General features: G+C 37.7%; 1 protein-coding gene across 5 annotated transcripts in view; it reads left to right on the top strand.

Annotated features, from left to right (window-relative positions):
- The window catches only part of ARHGEF10 (Rho guanine nucleotide exchange factor 10), a 119,973-nt gene that overhangs the window by 68,856 nt on the left and 29,812 nt on the right, over positions 1-21,305 (top strand). For all 5 annotated transcript variants that reach the window (XM_033009942.2, XM_033009941.2, XM_033009940.2 and 2 more), the window contains 7 exons: positions 10,221-10,336; positions 12,006-12,133; positions 12,616-12,716; positions 13,925-14,046; positions 17,461-17,547; positions 18,903-19,126; positions 20,272-20,429. In XM_033009942.2, the coding sequence (XP_032865833.2) occupies positions 10,221-10,336; positions 12,006-12,133; positions 12,616-12,716; positions 13,925-14,046; positions 17,461-17,547; positions 18,903-19,126; positions 20,272-20,429 (936 nt within the window). The remainder of the gene's footprint in view (positions 1-10,220; positions 10,337-12,005; positions 12,134-12,615; positions 12,717-13,924; positions 14,047-17,460; positions 17,548-18,902; positions 19,127-20,271; positions 20,430-21,305) is intronic.

Here is a 21,305-nt window from a genome sequence, read left to right as displayed (position 1 = left end):
GGCTAAAGGCTGGAAGAGAAAATGAGCAAGACCCAGTTGTACTATATATCATGCAGTGATGAGTGTAGGAGATAGTAAAATGAAAAAACAGGTTAGCACGTTTATGTCTGTGGCTGTATTTTAGTGTTGTTTTTTGTTTCCCAGTTTTACAGTTTGTGACTGAGATCAAACCTCAGCACTGCTAAACCATGGGTTTTCTTCTTTCCTGGTCAGACTTCCATGGATACATTTGTACTCTGTTTCCACTTGCATGTGGTTTTGATCTCTGTGGGTTTTGTTTATTGTCAAATGTAGTATTGACACAACACCAAAGTGCAGGCATGATTCCTCTCTTCCAAGGCTCCTTGTGCTTGATGCAATCACTTCGTGTAGGTCTCTGAGTGTTGCCAGGGAAACAGGTAAGAATGGTTGATGGGCTACAGTGGGCACTTGTGTTTCTGTTAATATCTTGCTCAGTGAAAGGACAGCTCTTCTCAAAAACAGAAATAGTGCTAGTCTGATAGCCATTGCTATTAAAGCTGTTTGGGTTTTTTTTCTGGTTTGTCTAATTAGAAATATAGAATTGGGGAAAAAAAAAAAAAAAGTCAGCTTTACCATCATTTTAAGGCTGGGCAATTGTAATACAATGTCCAGAATAAGCATGTCTAAATATTAAGTGGCATATCAAGTCTAGCATTGATGATAAGGTTTTAAAAAGGATGATGTGACATGAATTGGTAGTTGAACTAACTTTAATCTCTGCGAAATATGTATAGAGTAATAATGTAAATCTTTATTTTAGAACTATTGAAATTAATACTGTGCACTAAAGATGATGTAGTATGTTCACAAATGTAAACCTATCACTAATATATGTGAACAAAAGACCAGAGATTTTAAATAAATCTAACTCCAAACAGCCTTCTCAGCTGAGGAAAATGGGTGACATTAAATAGTTCACTTATTAAATGAATATATGTTTCTTGCTGGTGTATTAGGTGTCACATATTTGTCTCACCCACTTAGGATGAGATTCTTCTATTTGCCTTTTGTAGTCATTATAGTGGCTATAGGGCTTGATATTCACCTCCTATAAACCTTTCTCTGTGTTGCCAGGGGTCTCATCCACATCCTGACACAGAGTAGTAAAATGAGTAGAAACCTACCTATAAGCAAGTGAGTATGGAAGAGGGAGGTAAGCTCCTCACAGTATGAATTCCATGTGAGCTGTTACAGATAGCCTCGTGGGAGCTCCAATGTAAACCTCTGGCAGCTTGGCTGGTTTGCGATCACCTGCAGACCTGTCCTGAGATCCCTGCAGTACTTCCATTGTTTAAACACCTTCACAAGTGTATTTTCACTGCCTGTTTATGCCACCCAGTTCCTCTCTCGCCCTTCGTGCCCATGCAGGCACACCCCACAGGTCCTGTGCAGCCCCTCTCCCTCCGTAGGAGGGCAGGGGCTTCCAGATCCGTGCTGCCCTCAGCCTTCCCCTGTGGGATCTGTGAGAGGAAAGGGCCATGACACCTCATTTCTTTCACTCTAAAGTCTATTTTCTTCCAGGATTTTCCCTCCTTGTGGGAACAGAGCCAGGACCTAGAGTCCCTCTGATCTGTACCTGCAGTCAGTACCTAGTCCAGGAAGACACCTGGCCGTTGTCCAGGCTAGCGTGATGTTGAGAAGCCGGGATGTGGGGTCCACGCTTGTCAGCATATCAGGGCTCTGGTATTCCTGCTTCCTGTTCCCCATTGCTTTTGCTTCCTCCCTTGTGTCTGGCTCAGCACAGCTGCTTCTGTCAGCAGGAAAAATATTTACGGCATTTTGTCTCTGAAATTCCCTGCACGGTCAGGATTAGCTGGAGTTTAATATAATCCTGAAGCCATGCTTTCAATGTATGAGCTACTTCTCACCATCTCAAGAGGCTCTGCATTTCCTTGGTGTCCTTGCATAATTTGACTCACAAATGGTATAGCACTGTGTATTTAATACCTTACCTAGTATTTGCAGTTGCAAGCTGTTGATTTTATCTATGCATTGCTCAAGCTGTGTGAATAAGCAGTTCTGTGGTTGGACTGTAGTTTTTGTGCAGCCTGTTTCTTGAGTGTTCAGATCTGATAGAATGAGTTTATAGCAAGACAGGTCTTAGCATTCATGTAATTACCAGTTGAGAGCAAGGTATTAACAGCTGACGGAGGTGAAGCGTGTTAAAAATACTTTGTCGGAGTTGAGACTTTGGAGGTTTGTTTCTCAGCTCTGCTTTGTGTGTTCTGGGTGACATGTGGTATTTGGTTCTTTGTGATTAGGACTTGAAGAACTCCCCAGTCTTGCATGGCAGTGAGAATAAATACGTTAAAGAGTTTTAGAGGCTCAGATTATCAAACTCAGTAATTAAAATCATAAAGATTACCTTTAGGTGCTTGCATGATTAAAGTATTATTAGGCTGAATAATGTCATTTCATGTTTATGATAATGCTCTTCGTGTTGGTTGATGATGATGATAGGTCCTGGCAGTATTGGTAATTAGGCTTGCCTACCCCATGTCTGAATTTAAAAGTTTGTGTTCATGTAATCTCAGGGGCTTATTGCATATCACTTAATGCTATGTATGTGTTTGTGCTGCTTCTTTCTGCACTAGGTTACTAAACCTGATTTAGGGTTGTGCTGTAAAACTGCATGTGAGTAGCTGCTCAGCTTTTCATTGATGACTGCCAACTAAGCTCTTGTTTTCTGAGATTATTCCTGACTTCACATTTGCTTCAATTTCCAAACCTGGAGTCTGATACCACTCTCTAAATATTTGTGTAGTTTGGACCTGAGAGTATGATGTAATCTCAGGTGAGCTGCAGTTGAGTTACAATGGCTCAGATTTTTTGGAAGCACGAAACTGTGGAGATTGTGAGTTGACCCGGGCATGAAAGAACAAACAGGGGTAAGGCAGAAAGTCTGCTTTTCTCTTGTGAACTTTAAATTGACCTATAGGCTTGTTTAGCTCTTAAACCAGAATTTTGGATTCACAAGACTACTTTTTTTTTTTTTTTTTTTTTTTTTTTTCATTTATTTTACTGAAAATCCAGTTGGGTATTAAAATGCCCTCATAAAGGAGAAATGAGAAAACATAACCCACCCACGTGCTTCTCTGAGGTGTCTATGGAAACAGGAGCAGCATGAGTGAGCAAGTGGAAAGACACAGATAGGAGGAGGGTGGGTGCTGGGAGAGCTGTCAAGGGCCTTGCTTACATAACACAATGTGCAGAAAGCTTGTAGTTCAGCATCTAAAAATAAAATCTCATCTGCTTTGTCACTGGCTTTAACACTCATACAGAATTTTGAGGCAGGAAGGATCAGTGGTACAGAGGTGCCTCCCTTGTGTATAGCTGGTGCTTGGATTTGTCCAGTTCCCTGCAAGGGAAGGTTTCGGTGCAGCAGGGGATCCTCATCACTGGCCTTCCAGCAAAAGCAGGTGTTCTGGTGCAGAGGGTTTTGTAAAGGGCAAGGGAATAATATTTAACAGTGGGCATCTGTATCAACTGATAAATGAATGAGAGTGTTCCCGGTATTCCCAATATTCATAATCTTTTTGCCACCTCTGTTTGTTTACCTGTTGCTGAAATAGTTAGCTTGGATATGAAAGCGCCCCATAAAGGTCTCCTTTTCTACTTACACTGAGAAAATTAGTTCCACTAGACCTCCTCAGGGAGAATGTTTTTCCTCTATTTGACAAGTTCTCTTCCCCAGAGTAGCTGTCAGGCATTTGTCCTGTGTGTTTTGTGTACCAGTACATCTGTAGGAGCAGGATCCAGTACCAAGTATAGGGGAAGAATTTATCAGTTGCAGTAATAGAATCTTGGGTCTTATTAATGGTTTCTGGTTTTCCTTCTTTAAATTAATGATCAAGATTTGCAGAGGACAGGAAAGTATTTTACTTCAGGAATAATGTTGTCTCTCAAACATCCTTGTCCTTCCTAAAGGTGAGCATCTTAAACTGAGTGGTGGGATGCTGTCTCCCTATTATTAATTGATGAAAAAAATCAGTGAAACGCTCCCAGGACAATCAAAGTCACATTTAAAACAAAACATTTGAACAGTTCTGACTGCACTTAAGTAGTTTTAGATATATTACTGCTAAGCTATCATAGTTTAACCTAAACATGTTAACAATTCCGTGAAATCTGCCCAGTTTATTATGAACTGATCAAGAATTCATCTGGTATCATGATGCTTTGCTTTCCAGAACACAGTACAAACTTCTCAGATTTAAATGTAGACTTAAATGTTGTGGAAGGAACCTATTTTTTTGTTCTGGGTGTGTAATTTTACACAAGTACCAGTTTGTTATGCCTTCCTCAGACACAGCAACTTGTAAAGTTACCTCCCACATATATAACTTCTCTGCCTATCTCAGGTGATTTTTATGCTCAAGATGAGGATTGAATCCTTTCCAAATCTTTTCCCTTCACAACACTTGACGTTTGGGTATGCTGCCTGGATGCACACAGATGGCTCAGTGGGAGGAAGCAATACAAATGTGCTCAGCCTCAAAGACGGGATTGCAAATGGCAAGTCAAATTTGGGATCTACCAGCCTTTCAGAGTAGTCTTCAAATCTGGCATGTTTTTCAGCTGTATCATTAATTTTGTGTTAGCCCTCAGTAATGCTGGAACTATAGTCAGGAACATAGGCTTTCTCAGTTTTGGTTGTGGTTTTCACATGTGAGCATTTGTGAACTTTTATTTCTTGTAGCACCTAGTCAGACTTCAGGGCTCTGTGTCTCTCAGAAGCAAAGTAATCTTTCTAAGGACCTTGAATTTCCATGACACATTGATTCTCACTTCATGTCAATATGGCTTTTTCCAAAGCAATTTATATTGATGTATTGTGATTTTGAACCATGTGGGGGAAAGGTCATTACTATACTCATACTCAAGGCAGATCTTGTCAAGATTAGTTACTTCACAGTAAAAGAGATACCCAGGAGTGTATCTATTAACAGACTTTGCCTTTAGCATGATACACAATATAGAAATGTTTGCAAGAACAGTTGCAGTATTGAGAGTATGCTGAATGAGGTTTCCATTTTATTTGCATGCCATTTGGCATACCATTACTTGAAAAAATCCCCCTAACAGAATAAACAGGAGTTCAGTACAGGAAGGGACCACCTGAGCCATTATGTTTGCTTACCCACTAACAGATGTTGAAATTACGGGTGACTGCATCTATTCTAGGCATTGTAACACATTATTTTTCCCCTTTATAAATCTGTGATAAATTAGTTATTCACAAGAGAGAATCAAAGCACACAGCAAAGGCTACTGGAAAATGTGTACAAGTAACAAATTGCCACAGAAAATAAATGTGTCCCTTAGTAATTGTTTGAGAGGAAGAATAGGGTGTGATCAGTTTAGGATTACAATATCCAATATGCTTGTGGTGCCCATGAGAATTGAAAATTTAGAGGAACCAGACAGGCAGCGATCCGGAGGGAGCGGTGGCTCTGCCAGTGCCCATTAGAGCAGCTGCTGCTGTGCTGGGACAGAGCTGGTGCTGCTGGCTGTGCTCCCTGGCAAAGCTGCCCACTGCCAGTGGCAGGGCTTTGCCCCCTCTGCCCACACCCAGGCACCCACCACACTTTCTCTTACATGTATATATTTATGCACAGCCTTCCAAATCCCCATTTTGCCCCAGCCGTGTTAAACTGACTTGAACCACACCCAGGCAGTTACCTGCAGGCTCGGAAAATGCTTGGATGTAAATGGGCTAAAACTGCTTCTGCTTCAAATTTAAGAAGCACTTCAAACCAGGCGAAGCTGATAAATTTAAAGCTGTGGTGCTGCGAGTAACACTGGGAAATGGAGCAGGTAAAATAAGTGTTTAGTGTTGTACTCAAATACCTTAGCTAAGGAGCAATTGTTATCAAAAGCAGAATCTTCCCACCACAATTTTACATAGCAGCTAAAATCAATCTAAACTTTAACCTCCTTTCCTCTCCCGAAAGCAAGTGGCAGTTTTGTTTTCTTTTTTAACCCTGAATGTATTTCATAATGATGCTGAGCATGGAATTAGGTATTTTACATGCATTACTGGTTGTTGGCAGCATACTTGCCTGTTGCAGGGAGGCATAAATTCTCCTGGTAAAATTGTAGCAACAGAGGAGTTGATGAAAAAAATTCCTGCTAATTTACACATGACCAAGATTTCAGCCTTGATCTGTAGGTGGAATGCAAAAGATGTTGCCTCTGAAGCCACATACGTGGTTATTGGTTACAGCACGCTGTCTTCTGTCCTCTGTAACACATAGGATATATAGACCTGGGGAGAACCTTCTCTAAACTCATGGGGTGTTTTTTTCCCATTGGAAAAATAAGTTGTTTTGAAGCTTGATAATTAGCAAGAGTGGCTTAGAAGTGGGAAGGAAATGGCTTTATCATTTGTGAAACATTTCAAAGTACAAGAAGAAACCAACCACGTATCTGCTTTGGAGTGAAGCCAAGTTTTTTTCAGTGCTTTCTATGGAAAAAAGAAAGAGTGAACACCCACTCCAAAATAGGAGCAGTTGAATGGTCAGGGAACATGTGTGGGCTGCAGCAGCCAGTCTTTGGCTATGAACTGAGAGACACATCTGATGAACAGGCTAGTGTGCCCCCCCACCTCCTTCACCCAGGAAAAACCCTCTGTCAGACAATTCTCAGCCAGATCAACTGGTATTCAACATTTTATTAACCACTGAGAAGCTAATCCTATTTTAAAAGACATTTTGAGTAACCCTTACAGGACCCAGTTCAAAGGTGAAGTTGCTATAACCTGTAACTTGTTATCCAGACAAACCAAGTGGTCAGTTCTCAGAGAACTCTCTTCTGATAAGTCCACCATTGTTGATCTCTGAAGCCTACTTATTTTTCTGTGTTCCAGTTTGTGCCCAATAAGGACCTCTATAAAAGAATATTAGCTGTAGCTATTGAACTAGTCTTTGTTTGACTCTTAAAATTTCTTCTTAATTTAGCTGTTTGACTTTTCTAGAATATCACAAGATGGAAGTAGGTTCTCTTTAATTATTTATTGATTTTCTTTTTGGCTTCCTTTCCTGTGCTAAGAATGTTGGTTTTAATGAATGAGCCTAAAATTCCTTCTGTTTGGCTTTTCTATGTGACAGAATTTCAGATGGCAGGTTAGTTTATTTGCTTTGACACTCTTACTGCTTCCTTTTTATCTTGACTTATTTAAAGGTTATAAGATATGAGCTGTGCAGACAAAATAGACTCAGGTGACAATTACTGAATGAATTTCAAGATTTATGCCTTATTCCCAAGGCTGGAACAAGGATATTTGTAAGAGCATTTGAAGCTCCAGGAAGAGGATTGTAGAAGACAGCTGTTTTGAGGCATGTTGGATGTATATAGTGCACAGGGCAAGTCCATCTGTGTAAGTAGTTAAAACTTTTTTTTATGGCCTCAGTTGAAGTCTATGGTGTAAAGCCCTGCAGCATCTAAGAGTTGTCTGAATGCCTGCTGTTACATGTTTCAGGTTAGTGTCCATTCTCCGGCCTGCTTTCAAGAATAAAATGAAATGTCTGGTAACTCTGTCTTTATGAAGAAGCTGTGACGAGTGATTTTAACTTTTAGAACTTAAAAATAGTTTAATTCATTTGAGTGAAAATATTCATCCTATATAAGAGAATCCTCACAAACTCAGCTTTTCATAGCCTGGTAGTTGTAAATTTTCTCTTGGTATAAATGAGGATAAATTTCAGAAATATCTGTAGTACTTTCTTCAGTGGAGCAGTTTGGTTGGTTTGGTAGTGGAGTTTATGAATGACAGGCAAGTGAATGGACTTCTGCTGAAAACTCAACTAAGCTGCCCGTTATTTTCGATCAGTCTAAATTTTGTTTTGCAGAAGTTATCTTTTTGTTACAGAATTTTGGGGCAAGAATTATATCACTTGTGTTCTTTACATTGCCAAACACATTATCATGGCATTTAGATAGATTTCACCAGACTTCTATTACCACTGACCCACCCCTTTCTTTGTATGTAGCCCTATCAAAATCGTTTGAAATGTCTAGGAATAATTTTTCAAGTATTTGGATTGACGAAAGTAAAAATGCAGCTTAATGAAAGTATGTAGTCTGCAGTTCCAGAAAAGCTGCTTTTTTTTTTTTTTTTTTTAAATCTTCAAGCATCCTCTATTGACCATCTGACCATAATCTCAAAACTCTTCCTCTTAGGTCTACTTTGCAGTCATTTCTTTTCATTGTGTACAATAGATGTAACGATCTTTTCTTCTGGGCTAATTGTTTTTTAAGGGTAAGAAGAGCTGGATTGTTCTTCTATTTAACATTCAGAACAGGCAAAGAAGAGTGGATGGAAGTTGCATCTACTCTCTGGCCGGGTAAATAGTAGTAAGGGCAGTCATTCCTCTGTTTAGTGCTCAAGGGCAATACACAGAAATCCTTTCATTGATTCAATTTATGAGAAGATTTAAAAGCAAGAGAATAATTTGAAATTTTATGGGAATGTGTAATATATCAGGTTTATGTTGCATTTACCTGCAGTGAAGTGGAGAATTCAGAGATAAAATGTAACCCTTAACGTTTTCTTTGAGCCTTGAAGTTTTATACTCTTCAAGGTTTAAGACAGACTCCTAGCTTAATATAGCGAATTGCATTATAGAAAAACATCAGGTGCTGGCTTTGATCTGTATGATGCCTCCAAACAGGAAAGTGTCTTTAGAAAATAGTTATTTGGGTACATAACTGAGAGTATTCTAATGATTTAAGAAGAACTCTCTCACGTGCTTATTTTTGATGTTTATTCGGGCTTATGCTGTTTTGATAGCTTTGTGTTTGGTTCGTTGCGTTTCGGTTTACACGGTGGTGCCTGTCGCAGACTTGAATGGAGGTGCTAGCGGTGCCTGGGCCGGCGGCTGCGCTGTGTCCAGCACCGACCTGCCAGGCCTGCTGGCACGGCTCCTGGCACAGTCACCAGCCAGCATCATATTTATATCATGTTCTCACCAACACAGGGTTGAAATCTTTCTGCGCCAGGACTACCTTCCAAAGTTGTGGTAAGGGTGAAGGGCCCATAGTTTGGATACTACACTACGTGAGCTAAATGATCTGCAGGGGTTTCCTGGAAAGATAATCCAGCCTGGTTCCTGCCACTCAGCCAAAGGGAAACATGCCAACTCTGTATGAGTCGGAGTGGGGTTTTTTAGGGGAGAGGGAGAGTGTACTTTCCACAAAAATTACATAGCCATCCCGCTCCTGACATCGTGTCTGAGAGTTAGAGTGTGTTAGCAGGGTTCTGCAAGGTTTGTGTATTTAAATAGACAATTGATCCTACTAATCAGAATATTTATCTGAGTTAGTGTTATTTTATAAACACATGTACTTATTGATGGTTAGGGCAAAATACTACTGCTGCTGTTAACATTTGTTGCTGTTCTCAATGCAGTTGCTTTTTTCACTTAGCCGCGATTGAAATTACATTTCAAGTGGTTCAGTGAAATTGCAGACTTGTATTAAGAGTTAGGATGTGGATACGTGATCCAGAACTGTCTTTCAATCATTTAAACAAATTGTGAATTTTAAACCACCATAATGAAGGCTACAAATAATTTTTTTTTGCTTCGTCATGTGACCAAAAGCAACCTTCAGGAAGGATGTTGAAACTAAAGCATAGCAGCGAATCTGATGCTTGGTGATAAGCAAAACTTCAGCGTGAGATCTAGAGGCCAGTGAAGCTTTGATATTTGTCACAGTTCTAGTGCGTGCTTATTAAAACTACACATGATGTTCTCCGTCATACTAGATGAACAAACTTGAATCTTAATTGTTGCTATAAAAGGCAATGATAAGGTGAGCTAAAAGGAGATGCCTATGGTGCAACACCTGTACATGTAAAGCTAATACGTGATAAAGTACTACTACCTATAATTTCCTGGGATGCATTTCACAGTTAGCTGTCTGCATTAAAAACACATGAAGCAGCGAAGTGAAATATCAATGATATATGTGTAAATAAATCACTCTGGTTTTCAGAGGTAATGAAGACCCCAGCTGCACATCAGTGCATTAGTTGTTTTTACAATCCAGAGTGTCATCAGTTTTGATAAGCTTAATTTTCATAGTGTCAAGAAATAGTGATATGTGTTAAAAATCATTATCTTTGTCATGCTTTCCTCCTTCAACTGAGAATTATATCTTTTTATTTGTATATAAACTTATATTTTTATTCATTTTAGACAAGCTCTATATGGGACCAGGGCAACTGTACCATGATCTGCAGAACCTTTTACATGACTTGAATGTAGTTGGTCAAATTAGTCAATTAATAAGCAGCCTTAAAGGAAACTATCAGGTAATAAAGAAAGCTGGATTTATTTTTCAAATATGTTCCTGTTGTAAAGTAACATAATTGTCTCTCCTTAAGGTCCGTGAAAGACATTTTTTAATTCTCTCTTTAAAGAGTGTAATAATTTTTACCTCTAGTAATTAAATTACTGTTAACTGTTTAGCATTATAAGTAGATTACAGCAGTCTTTCTAATCTTGTTTTTCTTTATTGTTTTTAAGTGTAGGTGGATACTACAAGTGTCTGCATTTCCCAGTAGCTGATAAGCTTATATGGAAACAGAATTAAATTTTGATCTTAAGAAACTGGATTCTTGCAGTTAGACAAGGTAGTAGGAGGCTGGTTGGTTGGAGGAAGCTCTTGATGCCCATCCGAGCTCATAATCCTAGCTTTTGGGGGGAGCTGTGCTTCAAACTGAGTGCAAATCACAAAAATATAAAAGGATTTTCAGAGAAATTTTGAAAGTAATTTGCTTTGGCTTTGTTTACATGCCTTTTAGCTTATATTCTGGCAAGCAGATGTAGTACTTTAACACCAAATTTCAGAATTAGTTTTCCAGTCTTAAGACTTAAAAAAAAAATGCTTTTTTTGCTTTTGTTTTATATGCTTTATATGTTGCTTAGGCACAATTTTTAACTCCTACCTGCCACCACAGGCTGTAAATATATATGAGTGTGTGTTAATATGCATATGAACGCTGAGTTTCTCTTGGAATATCTTGCCTTCAGAGTCAATGGCATTAAATAAAACATAACGTTTTATGAAAATATGTACTGTGAAGGAAGTTTATGGAAACAGTACTTTTGGACAAAATTTCACAGGTATTTGAAGGTGAATTTCAGCTGCATTATTGGGAATACATATAGCACAGATACCATAAGACATTCGCCCATTAAGATATACAAAACCTTTCTGCTTGTACTGCCAGTCAGAGCCGACTACATTTTGAAAACTTAAAATTCAGTCAATATTTTCAAGTAGAGATCTGTGTAAGATAATTAGAGCGGTTCAGGTGAGGAATGAGGTCAACTTTTCTACTTTTGGAAAAGACTTCAATTTTCATAAAATTCTGACTGTGGAAAATTAGTGTAATTTTATGTATGATTACTCATTACTATTGGTGCTTTAAGTGTCACTCAGGTGTGCATTTACCCTCTGTGACCAAACACTCAGCTTGCAGGGGGTTATTGTTTCATCATTCTACTTAAAACAGATTTCAACCACACAGACAGCTTTCATGATGGCTCTGTAAACATTTTTGCTCAAAGATATGAACAAAAACATATTGCCAGTATAATTTATAGATATTTTCATGAGATTTTCTTTAGAAACAGAATTGTGAGTTCTGTAGAACTAATAGAAACAAAATAAAAGGGTTGTGTGTACACCTGATGTGTATTTACATTTCTTAATCTGACACACTCTTGGGAATGTCATTTGTGTATCATCAAGCTCTGAGCAATGTGAGATTAATTCATCAGATAGAATATGCTAGCAAATTTTTTACAGATGTTTTTGAAATGTGTTTACAAATATGGCTAAATTATCCATGATTAAAATGTGGACTAAATGAGGCCCAGGTGCCAGGAATTGTTTGTTATATGCAGAGATCACCTTAGCCTGTTGGAAATAGGCCAGCAGGCTGGCGTTGAATCTTAGCTTTTTTAATTTTTCAGAACTTAAACCAATCTGTAGCCCATGACTGGACCTCAGGTTTACAAAAACTGATTTTGAAAAAAGAAGATGAAATCAGAGCCGCAGATCGCTGTAGAATTCAGCTGCAACTCCCAGGAAAACAGGACAAGTCAGTAGTAATCTTGATTACAAAACTTTCTAAATGGGTTTATGTATTAGGCAGAGATGTACCAGGGAGGATTTGGGAATCTGTAGCTCTTCCCCCTCTTGTCTCCACCGTTAGCTTCTGACTTCTCCTCTCATGCACAATGCTGGGAACTTGCATGTTCCAGGGCAGCACTGTAGCTTTTCTCTCTTTCCTCAACCCTGCATTCCAGATGCAAGAAGCAAGAGAGGAACCATGGCAGTGACAGTTAATAGGGAGCAGCCACCGTTATATTCCTTCACCAAGGATGGTGTTCTTCTGGTACCATTTCATGTAAAGACTAGGAAGATGGGTGTATGGCATATCATAGCCTGCATGCTTATATTGGGGCTGTGTCTTTGTCTAAGTGTTAGAAAATAATGATACTTCATCTTGCTCAACCTTTCTAGCCTTGACTGTATTTCATACTCAGTGCATTTAGAGTGGCTCTTTTTTTTGTCTTGCAGGTCTGGGCGGCCCACTTTCTTTACAGCTGTGTTCAATACATTTACCCCTGCCATCAAACAGTCTTGGATCAACAATTTACAAATGGCTAAACTGGCCCTTGGTAATCCTTAGTTACTTAAATTTCCTATCAAGTTAAGATAACTCTCAATGTACAGTGTAATTTTTTTATTTTTTTTTTTTATAAAACAAGTTTTTTTTGTGAAAACCTATCTGCAGATGTTAAAATTGTAATACAGTAAATAGTAGTGATAGTGTATCACTATGAAGTAATGATGTTATAGATAGGATGGGGGTCTCAGTATGAAGGAATGTAATTTCTACAGTTTTAATGAAGCCTGTACTAGTCATTACTAGTTGTTATACCTAAATCAACAAGAATGAAATATGCTACAGAACACACAGGTGAGAAAGTTGTTCCATTATAAACATATTTATTATGAACTCTTTAAACTATGAACTTCAGGTTCAGATTTCTCAGTTTCAGCTCAGAATGATTTTATCTAGGAAATCAGTAAAGCTGTTGAGTATGTTTGTTTAGTTTTCTGAGTATGAAATAAACCTATGGTGTAGTTTTAATATAATGCAGTATTTTTACAGTTGGATATGTAAAACTCACGTTATTTGGGGGGATGTTTGTTTGTTTTTTATCATAAATCTGTAGTCTTCACTGGAGGGATTATCACAAACAAACCTGATCTAAGTGGGAGCAATAAAGTGCTGTCTGGTGATGTGATTAGTCTTCTGAGTTTTCACAGGGGATATAGATACAAGATACCTGGAATTTTGAATGCCTAAGTTGAGAACCACTGATGATATGCGCTTGCTAGAAAGCAAGTTTCACCAGCACATCCTCAGAATCCAGTGCTTTTATGGTATTTTCCTGAAGGCAGGCAAAATAACAAACCCAGAAAGGAGAATGGATGTCTCCATCATTCCAGGAGGAAGATCCTTATCATTATGATGGGTAGTAGTTGATAGTGATGTCACTTACACAGGCAGAGAAATGCTGTTTGCAAAAAAGATTTCCTGGAGTCTGAGGAGAGGTTTGATATGCCCTTTCCTCTTTTAATAACCTATCAACAAGATCATTAAGCCAACACCCTTAACATTTTGCTAGAGTAAAGCATGTTATCTATCATATTGAATTTTTGCTCATAGTTTTATGTTGTCATGTATGCATATATGACGTAAGAACAGCCTGATCAGTATTAACCAATCCTAACAGAATTTTCTTCTATTCCTGTAGAGAGGTGTAAGTGATTATTCAGTGAAAGTATTATGGGATGTTTATTGTTCTTTCCATTACAGCTGAAGATAACCTGTTAGGTTGGTTCTGTGTAGAAGATGATGGGAATCAAATCAAAAAGGAGAAACATCCTCTCCTTGTTAGACACATGCCAGTGATGATGGCCAAGCAGCAAGAGTTTAAGGTGAATAGAATTTTTATATGAGATTACAGTTGCTCTTCTTGTGTGATATAATTGCTAAAGAGTACAGTATTGTAAATACATCTATTAGTTCTCTTGAGTTACTACCTTGGTGTAAGACCGGTAGCAATGGAAGGCCCAAGAGAGGGTCACAGGAATGCAAAATACTGCAATCTTTCAGGCACTAAAGAACATAGTGTTTACTTTTATGTAGTATGGCATTTACTTTCAAATGTAAATTCATCACTCCATGAAAACAGAACTGCTGAGAATTTTGAATTGGTCTTGAGGTTTCCAAGTGTTTGTTTGAGGCTCCAAAGTAATCTGCAGCTTACAAAGTGCAGGAATCTGAGCTTCATGATAGCTGTCCTGTTGAATCCTCCTCAACTTTATGATTTTCATTAGTGCACAGAGAGCAATAGTTTTCAAATAATTTTTAAAATTCAGTTTTGTGGCATCTTACATAAAATGTAGTTCTGTTCTGAATGTAGTTCCGTTCTGAACAATGATACAGAACTCATCTTACTGGTTTGTTTCCTAAAGTAATATGTCAGTTTGAAGTCATATTGACCACTGACAGCATGTCCAGACTGACAGATGGAAGGGAAAGGTGCTGGATACTATTTTTTCCTACACAGAAACAGGATTTCTTATTGACCATTAGCCAGTTAGGCTTGTGCAAAAACACTAATGGAAATTCAATTGTATATGTGTGAACAGAACGCCAGTATTAAATTAACATCATTGTGTGGGTACTGCTTGAAGCACTAAGTCTGCTAGGACAGCTTACACAGGAGGGAAGTTCAGCTGGCAGCTTCATGTCCAGTGTGAGTATACAGGTGTGGGTGTTGGGGGAGAATAATTGGTAAAATCAAGCCGTTCCTAAGATACTGTTTTTCAGAGCAGAGCTGCGGTCTACAGCAGCCAAGTCTATTGAAAGTCTCCAGTCTCCACTACAGCCATAGTCATTCTTTGTCTTATTAAACAGTCAGCTTTTTCAGTATTGAATAATTTCTGAAGTCACCACTGGTGAAATAACCAAGCTAATTTAATTTTTGTCAGAAACTTAAAATATTTATGTTTCTTTAGAGTTTATGCTTTTGTAAGTCCTGTAGGTCCATGCCAGGAGTCTTGAAGGCCCAGGCTCAACTCCTGTAATGAAGTTACAACAGGATCTGCTTGTTTTGAAACAAAAGGAAAGTCTGTTGCCCATACAGTTGGGTGATGGTCTTGGCCTTTGTCACCCCGGGAACACAGTGTGTGGCAGTATTTGCCCGAGCTCTGGGTCAATTTTACTGGTTTTGCAGCTCCTAAAGATAATGTGGACGTGAGCCCAGCTGTCATGCCTGATGCTCCTTAAGTCCTCGATATTACTGGAAAAGATGATCTAAGTATTACTGGTGGTTTTCTGCAGCCTCAGCTGCAGTTTGGGTGTCAGGCCACAGCTTGGGTTGGGAAGAGACCCTTTGCTTGGCTGATCCTGCTTGTTACCTCTCTGCGTGCTGCTCAGGCTGCCCAGTGCTGTGGGCAGCCTGTAACAACTTCACCCATCAGAGCAGTTTACACCCCAGGCAAAGGGCTTCTGTCAAGATTGAGAGCTAAACTACCAGGATTTAACTACGGAAAAACATAATCGGTTTTGACTAAGATAGGTAGTAACACAGAGGCATAACAAGCAGCCAGAGAAATATCCAGCATTCACCCTGTCTTCTCTTTAACTAGTGATGTATTTAGCTGTCACAGCTACTGTGAATCCCCACTACAAGTAGATAGCTTCAGCATGTGTTAAATGAGACATGCTAAGATTGTCATGGATAGCTCTTTTTTTAATTGTTTTTTTCTTTCATCTATCACTTTCCATCTTTTATCCTTATAGTGAATTGTTTTTATGATACATAACATTATTCTTAATACAGCTAATCACTTGGTGATACCTGCTGACTTCAGGGAGATCTGTGAAATTCTTTGCACGCTTGAAAATTAAGTAAACTCTAACTTATGCCTGCTCATTCACTACTTTGTTTGTTTGTTTAATTCTTCACTATTGGGAGGTGATGTTGTCAGGTTATGGTGAAGTTGTCTAAGTCAATACCAACCAAATTGTCTCCAGTGCTGCAATATAATCACAATGACATTGATGTCTGAGATGAGAGCACGTGACTTATAGACAGTCTTGTCTAAAATGTAGTATCACACCTCATCAGAAACCTTTTTATTCTCTACATGGTTATAAATTTCTTGTATATATTACAGAGTGTTTACATAAGCTTTAGGGAGCTCTGCCATGGATATTAGGGAAATTAGGGAGAACAGAAATCCATGACTGCTCATAAAAATGCCTGTTTTCAGAACCTTGGTACTTGAATGATTTTTAGTTTGGGATGGAGTTAAACCAGACTCAAGATCTGTATTTAGCTTTCAGGTTTTTCTTAAATGGTCCACATGATAATATCATGAGTATGGTTATTAGTTTACTGACAGTAACATGGTGACATGAAGTTAGAAGAGAGTAGGAGTATTACGGATGATAGCATTAGCATTCAAAATGAGTAAAGCACTTGGACAAATATTTTGAGGGGAAAAAAGAAAAAAAAAAGGGATGACAGTAGGACAGACACATGGTATGCTCAGGCAGAAGTAAAGAGTTTCACAAGTACAGACTGAGGAGGTGGTTGAGTAGAAGGTCTGTAAAAATTATTTTTAATAGACCAGCAAGATAAGGGTTGATTAAGAATGTAATATTGTTAAAAAGAGCAAACAATCAATGGAACGTGTGCAAACAGGCTTCAGAAGAGGTAATCATGATGTAGTGCTGTTAACAGCTCTGTTAGAATAGCATGTTCAGGTGAGAAGGTTCTGCACTCTCAAATATATAAAGCTGATATATCTGCTGGAGAGATACCATTTGGAAAAAATATAAAAACTTTAAAAACAATAATTTTAAAAATAAGTTATTTTTTAAATTTTTATTTTTAATTAAGTGATAATGTTAATTTTTTAGCCTAATGAAGAGGAGACTCAGGCAGGGTCATGACATATGTCAGCCTTATATGTAAAAGGATACTGTAGCAGAGGTACCTGGTAGCTGTGATGGGAAGTAACAGACTAACAGTTACAGCAAAGATGATGTTAAGTTGGGTATTTGGAAAAACTTAATGAAGACCCTGAAGCATTTGAGCAGATCAAGTAGAGAATTTGTAGTCTTTGGCCTTTAATGTCCGTAAGAGTAGACAAGGAATGTGTCAAGAACAACACGCAAGCAGCTGACTCTGCCCACGGGAAGCTGGATGGACTAAACTGACTTCTTGCCTTCTGTGATTCGTTGATATCCTTAAATGCATTAGTTAATTACAGGCTAAACTAAGCAGGAACAGGCATATCATTTTAATGTGATAACTACTGCCTTTTCCTTTGAAGATTGAATGTGCTGCTTATAATCCTGAACCATACCTCTCTGGTGAAACGGAGTCAGATTCTTGTGCCATGGAACATGGTTTTCTTTGGGTAAGTGTAATCTTTAAAAGCTACAAAAGGGTTGTCTCCGGTTTCTCTGCATTTTTTATGACTCTCAGCAACATATGGATCTGAAATAAATTTCAGGGTTTTTTTTCTCTCTTTTTTTTTTTGTTTGCTTGTTTTAAGATGGACTTATATAAAGGATAGGTAGTAATTTTGTCCATGTGATCTCTGTTCTCTGGAGGGTGCCTCTTATGTGTGTGAGATTTCTTATTGCAGCACAGAATGAATTCCAAAGTGCTGAACCTATTCAGAAGTGAGTTATGTGCTAATTTATAATGAGGGCTGCTAAAACCCATATGAGCTCACACTATCCTATTGTCTGTTTCCATATTTTAAAACTATTTTAGCCATAAATAATCTGTTTAAGTCTGTACATAGGGAAAAAAAATACTCTGGCATATTGTTATGACTCCAAATATACAGATATTCCAGCAGACTAAGTAAGATAGCCAACACTTTAACTGCCTTTTTTTTTTTTAATGATTTCAGTAGCTTTTCTTGTTATTATAGTACTGAGATTTTAAGGGAACCCTTGTGAATTAAAAGTAGAAGTTAGAAATAGCTTTTGTCAGTGGTCTTTTTCAAGGTGACCCATATAATTTCTTTTTGTCTATGCTATTTGTAAACAGTCATCACAAATATATGCCAATAAAATCTTTCTACTGACACAAAATATTTTTCTTTGCTATGTTTTTAAATACCATATAAACATAGAGTTACTGTATAAAAACACTTACTGCTTCTTGGGCAGACTGTGATTTTTTTTTTTACTGCTCCCAGATTCCTAAAGTGTACAGATTTGTGGACATATTCATGATACTTAGTTCTGGATCTGGGATAAATTTAGGATCCTGGATCAGAAAGTTTACAAAAGGGTTTATGTTAATAATCCCTCTTTCTGTTGGGGCAGAGCATTTATTCGTAGACCTGTTACTGTGCAAAGGACAAGCCTCATCTGTATGACCTTTTTTAAGAGAATCTGAGATAACTTAAAACACTGCTTATTAAAATAATATATTACACAGGTACTTACTGTAATTGCATTGCAGTTATGAGTCAGACATCAAAATAGGCCATAATATTCCTCCTTTTCAAAAAGAATGACCTGCTTTTGTGAGAGTACAAGGGAATTTTGTGTATATAATGTTTTTGAAATCTCTTGTATTTGTGCTGAATTATTTTCTTGTTTATGTCTTAATGCATAAGAACTCATATTCACAAATATAACTTGTGATGCACTCTTCAGTTAACATTCCAGTCATTTCTTCTCGTTATTGCTGATCTTCCTGGAGACAGGTATCAGTCTTAGTATTTTTTTCCCTTTCCTCTTTCCAATTCAGATTGGCAGTTGCACTAATCAGATGGGCCAAATTGCAATAGTCTCATTTCAAAGCTCCAGCCCCAAGGTTATTGAATGTTTCAATGTGGAATCACGGATTCTCTGCATGGTCTACATACCAGAGGAGGAGAAACTGAAAGAGCAAAATAAGACTCTTGACTCTGAAAATGTTCTTGCAAAAACTTCTAATGTGCCTACTATTTGCCTTGGCATGGAAGAAGGAAGGTGATTCTCTTTTTAGTGTACTGTGTATGATTCATTCATTGAGTTCACTATTCTATAGCAAAACTGCGTGAAATACTTCCAAGAAAATGTTTTATATTTTAAAAAGTATCCATGCGATATCCCAGTGACCTCAACTTATGCTTTCCACCTAAATCAAGATAAAAATACACTCTCTGTGATTTTAAAATACACTATGTAGTATTTGAAATGAAAATAAGATGTGTCTTTTATGAAAAGAGGATTAATTCATCATACATCATGTCTGAAAAATATAAATGTTACAACATAATCTTTAGGTATTGAAAAACTTTCAGAATGACAGTGTTAATCAGAAACCCATTAACCTTCTCCACTCTGATATTGTGCAGGATTTGCCATGCAAATAAATAATATTGCTGTTTACTATTGACATGAATTAGTTTGCTCTGTTTGAACTGATAACCTTACTGAGTCAAAACTTGCTGCATCACTAAGAACAAAGCTACATTTTCTAAACTTATACGTCAGTAAGCAAACATCTTGTTACAGCTAGTGAGGGCATATGTATCTACATGTGACTGTTGAAGGTGTTTCTAACCAGTATAAATGAAAGAGGACAAAATTCTCTGAAGGAAATGCTAAGTTTCCAGAAATTCCAACATCTAATTGTACTGATTATCTTTGCTTGTGAAGTTCAATTAATTACAGATTTAACTATTCAATATTCCTAACATACCCATGGTAATAATCTGTAGTAATGGTGGAAATTTTAAGTGTAATTGATGTCTAGTAGTGAGTTTTTCTTCTTTTGTTCTCCAGGTAGTACTTAATCCAATATTTCTTTTAAATTAATAGAAACTTTTGTATAGACTCATAATAAGGACTTTGAGCAGTATTTTTGTTATGTCTCTTTGTTGAATAAATGTTTCTCCAGCCAAGATAATATGAAAAGTGTCATATGTCAATGTTAAGTAGTTGCAAATTGTCTACATAGACATTTTGGAGGGTCAAGAATACTCCTTTCCTTACTCATCTTCCTGTGAATGAAAGGAGAAAATATTTTTTTACCCCCAGTATTTTATTCTAAAGCTCTTTTGTGCATACTCTAATAAGAACTAAATAAAACCTAATTTCACTTATTTATTTTTTCTTGCTTCTTTTTATAGCATTTCTGTTTACAAAAGTTGCCAAGGCTCGAAGAAAATACGACTTCAGCACTTCTTCACTCCTGAAAAATCAACTGTTATGAGCTTAACATATATGTCTCAATACTTGTTTGCTGGCTTGGTAAATGGAAACATCTCAATCTACACAAAAGCAGAAGGTAATGTAGCGAAATGATTTGATAACATCCTGAGGAACTTGCATGTCAGTATATTTTGGCAGGAATAGTTTTCCACTATTATATTTTCCAAAATGTATCTGTAAAACTTCTGAACTAAGGTTACTACACTTTTTCAGTACTTCTGAAAAGACTTGTTTTCTCTTTTTGAAGGATAGTGGAAACTTTGATAGTGTTCCCACTTTACCATACAATACATACGAAAACTAATTTGTGCCCCTTAGCTTAAACCCTAAGGTCTTCAGTGTTACAAGTGTCCAGAAGTTTGTGATAACAGCCAGTATACTGTATTTTACACAGCACAGTGCTAATTCCACTGAACTACCCAGTATTGGTGTTTATAGAGGACAAAAATTCACTATTGTTAGAGATTCCTGTATAGCTCATTTGAAATGACAACTCCATTTTTACTGTACAGATAGGAGAAGTCTTTCCTATGTGTGTGGCTCGTATTTCACAGTAAGACTCCTTTTCCCATTAGCATCACAGCTGGTTGTTTTGTATCTAGCAAAGTAATTGGCTAGAATAATTGGAGTAAAGGAGAATCCCAGGTAATACTTCTGAACCCGAACTGTCTTCTCCAGAGTTGGTTTGGGTGCTGCTCTGTGTAGTTCCTGTACATCTCACTACCCTTCCTGCAGTATTGCACATCTACATAGCTAGTTCAGTTCAAAATCAGTGGGGCTTTACTCAGAGTTTGAATCAGGAGTTTTAAGTTAGCACAGAGGCACCTAACCTTGCAAAGTACAGAGCCAGCAGAGATCTGGTGTACCTTATTAGTGTGAGCTGCATAACGATGGTTGTCATACTTCTCTAATGAGGTGGGCCCTGTAAACAGTGCAGTTGCATTTGTGTGGC

Source organism: Tyto alba, unplaced genomic scaffold (genome assembly GCF_018691265.1).
Source record: "Tyto alba isolate M040663 unplaced genomic scaffold, T.alba_DEE_v4.0 Super-Scaffold_40, whole genome shotgun sequence".
Lineage (NCBI taxonomy): Eukaryota > Metazoa > Chordata > Aves > Strigiformes > Tytonidae > Tyto > Tyto alba.
The sequence above is the reverse complement of the archived record's forward strand: the minus strand, read 5'-3'. Positions and strand labels throughout refer to the sequence as shown.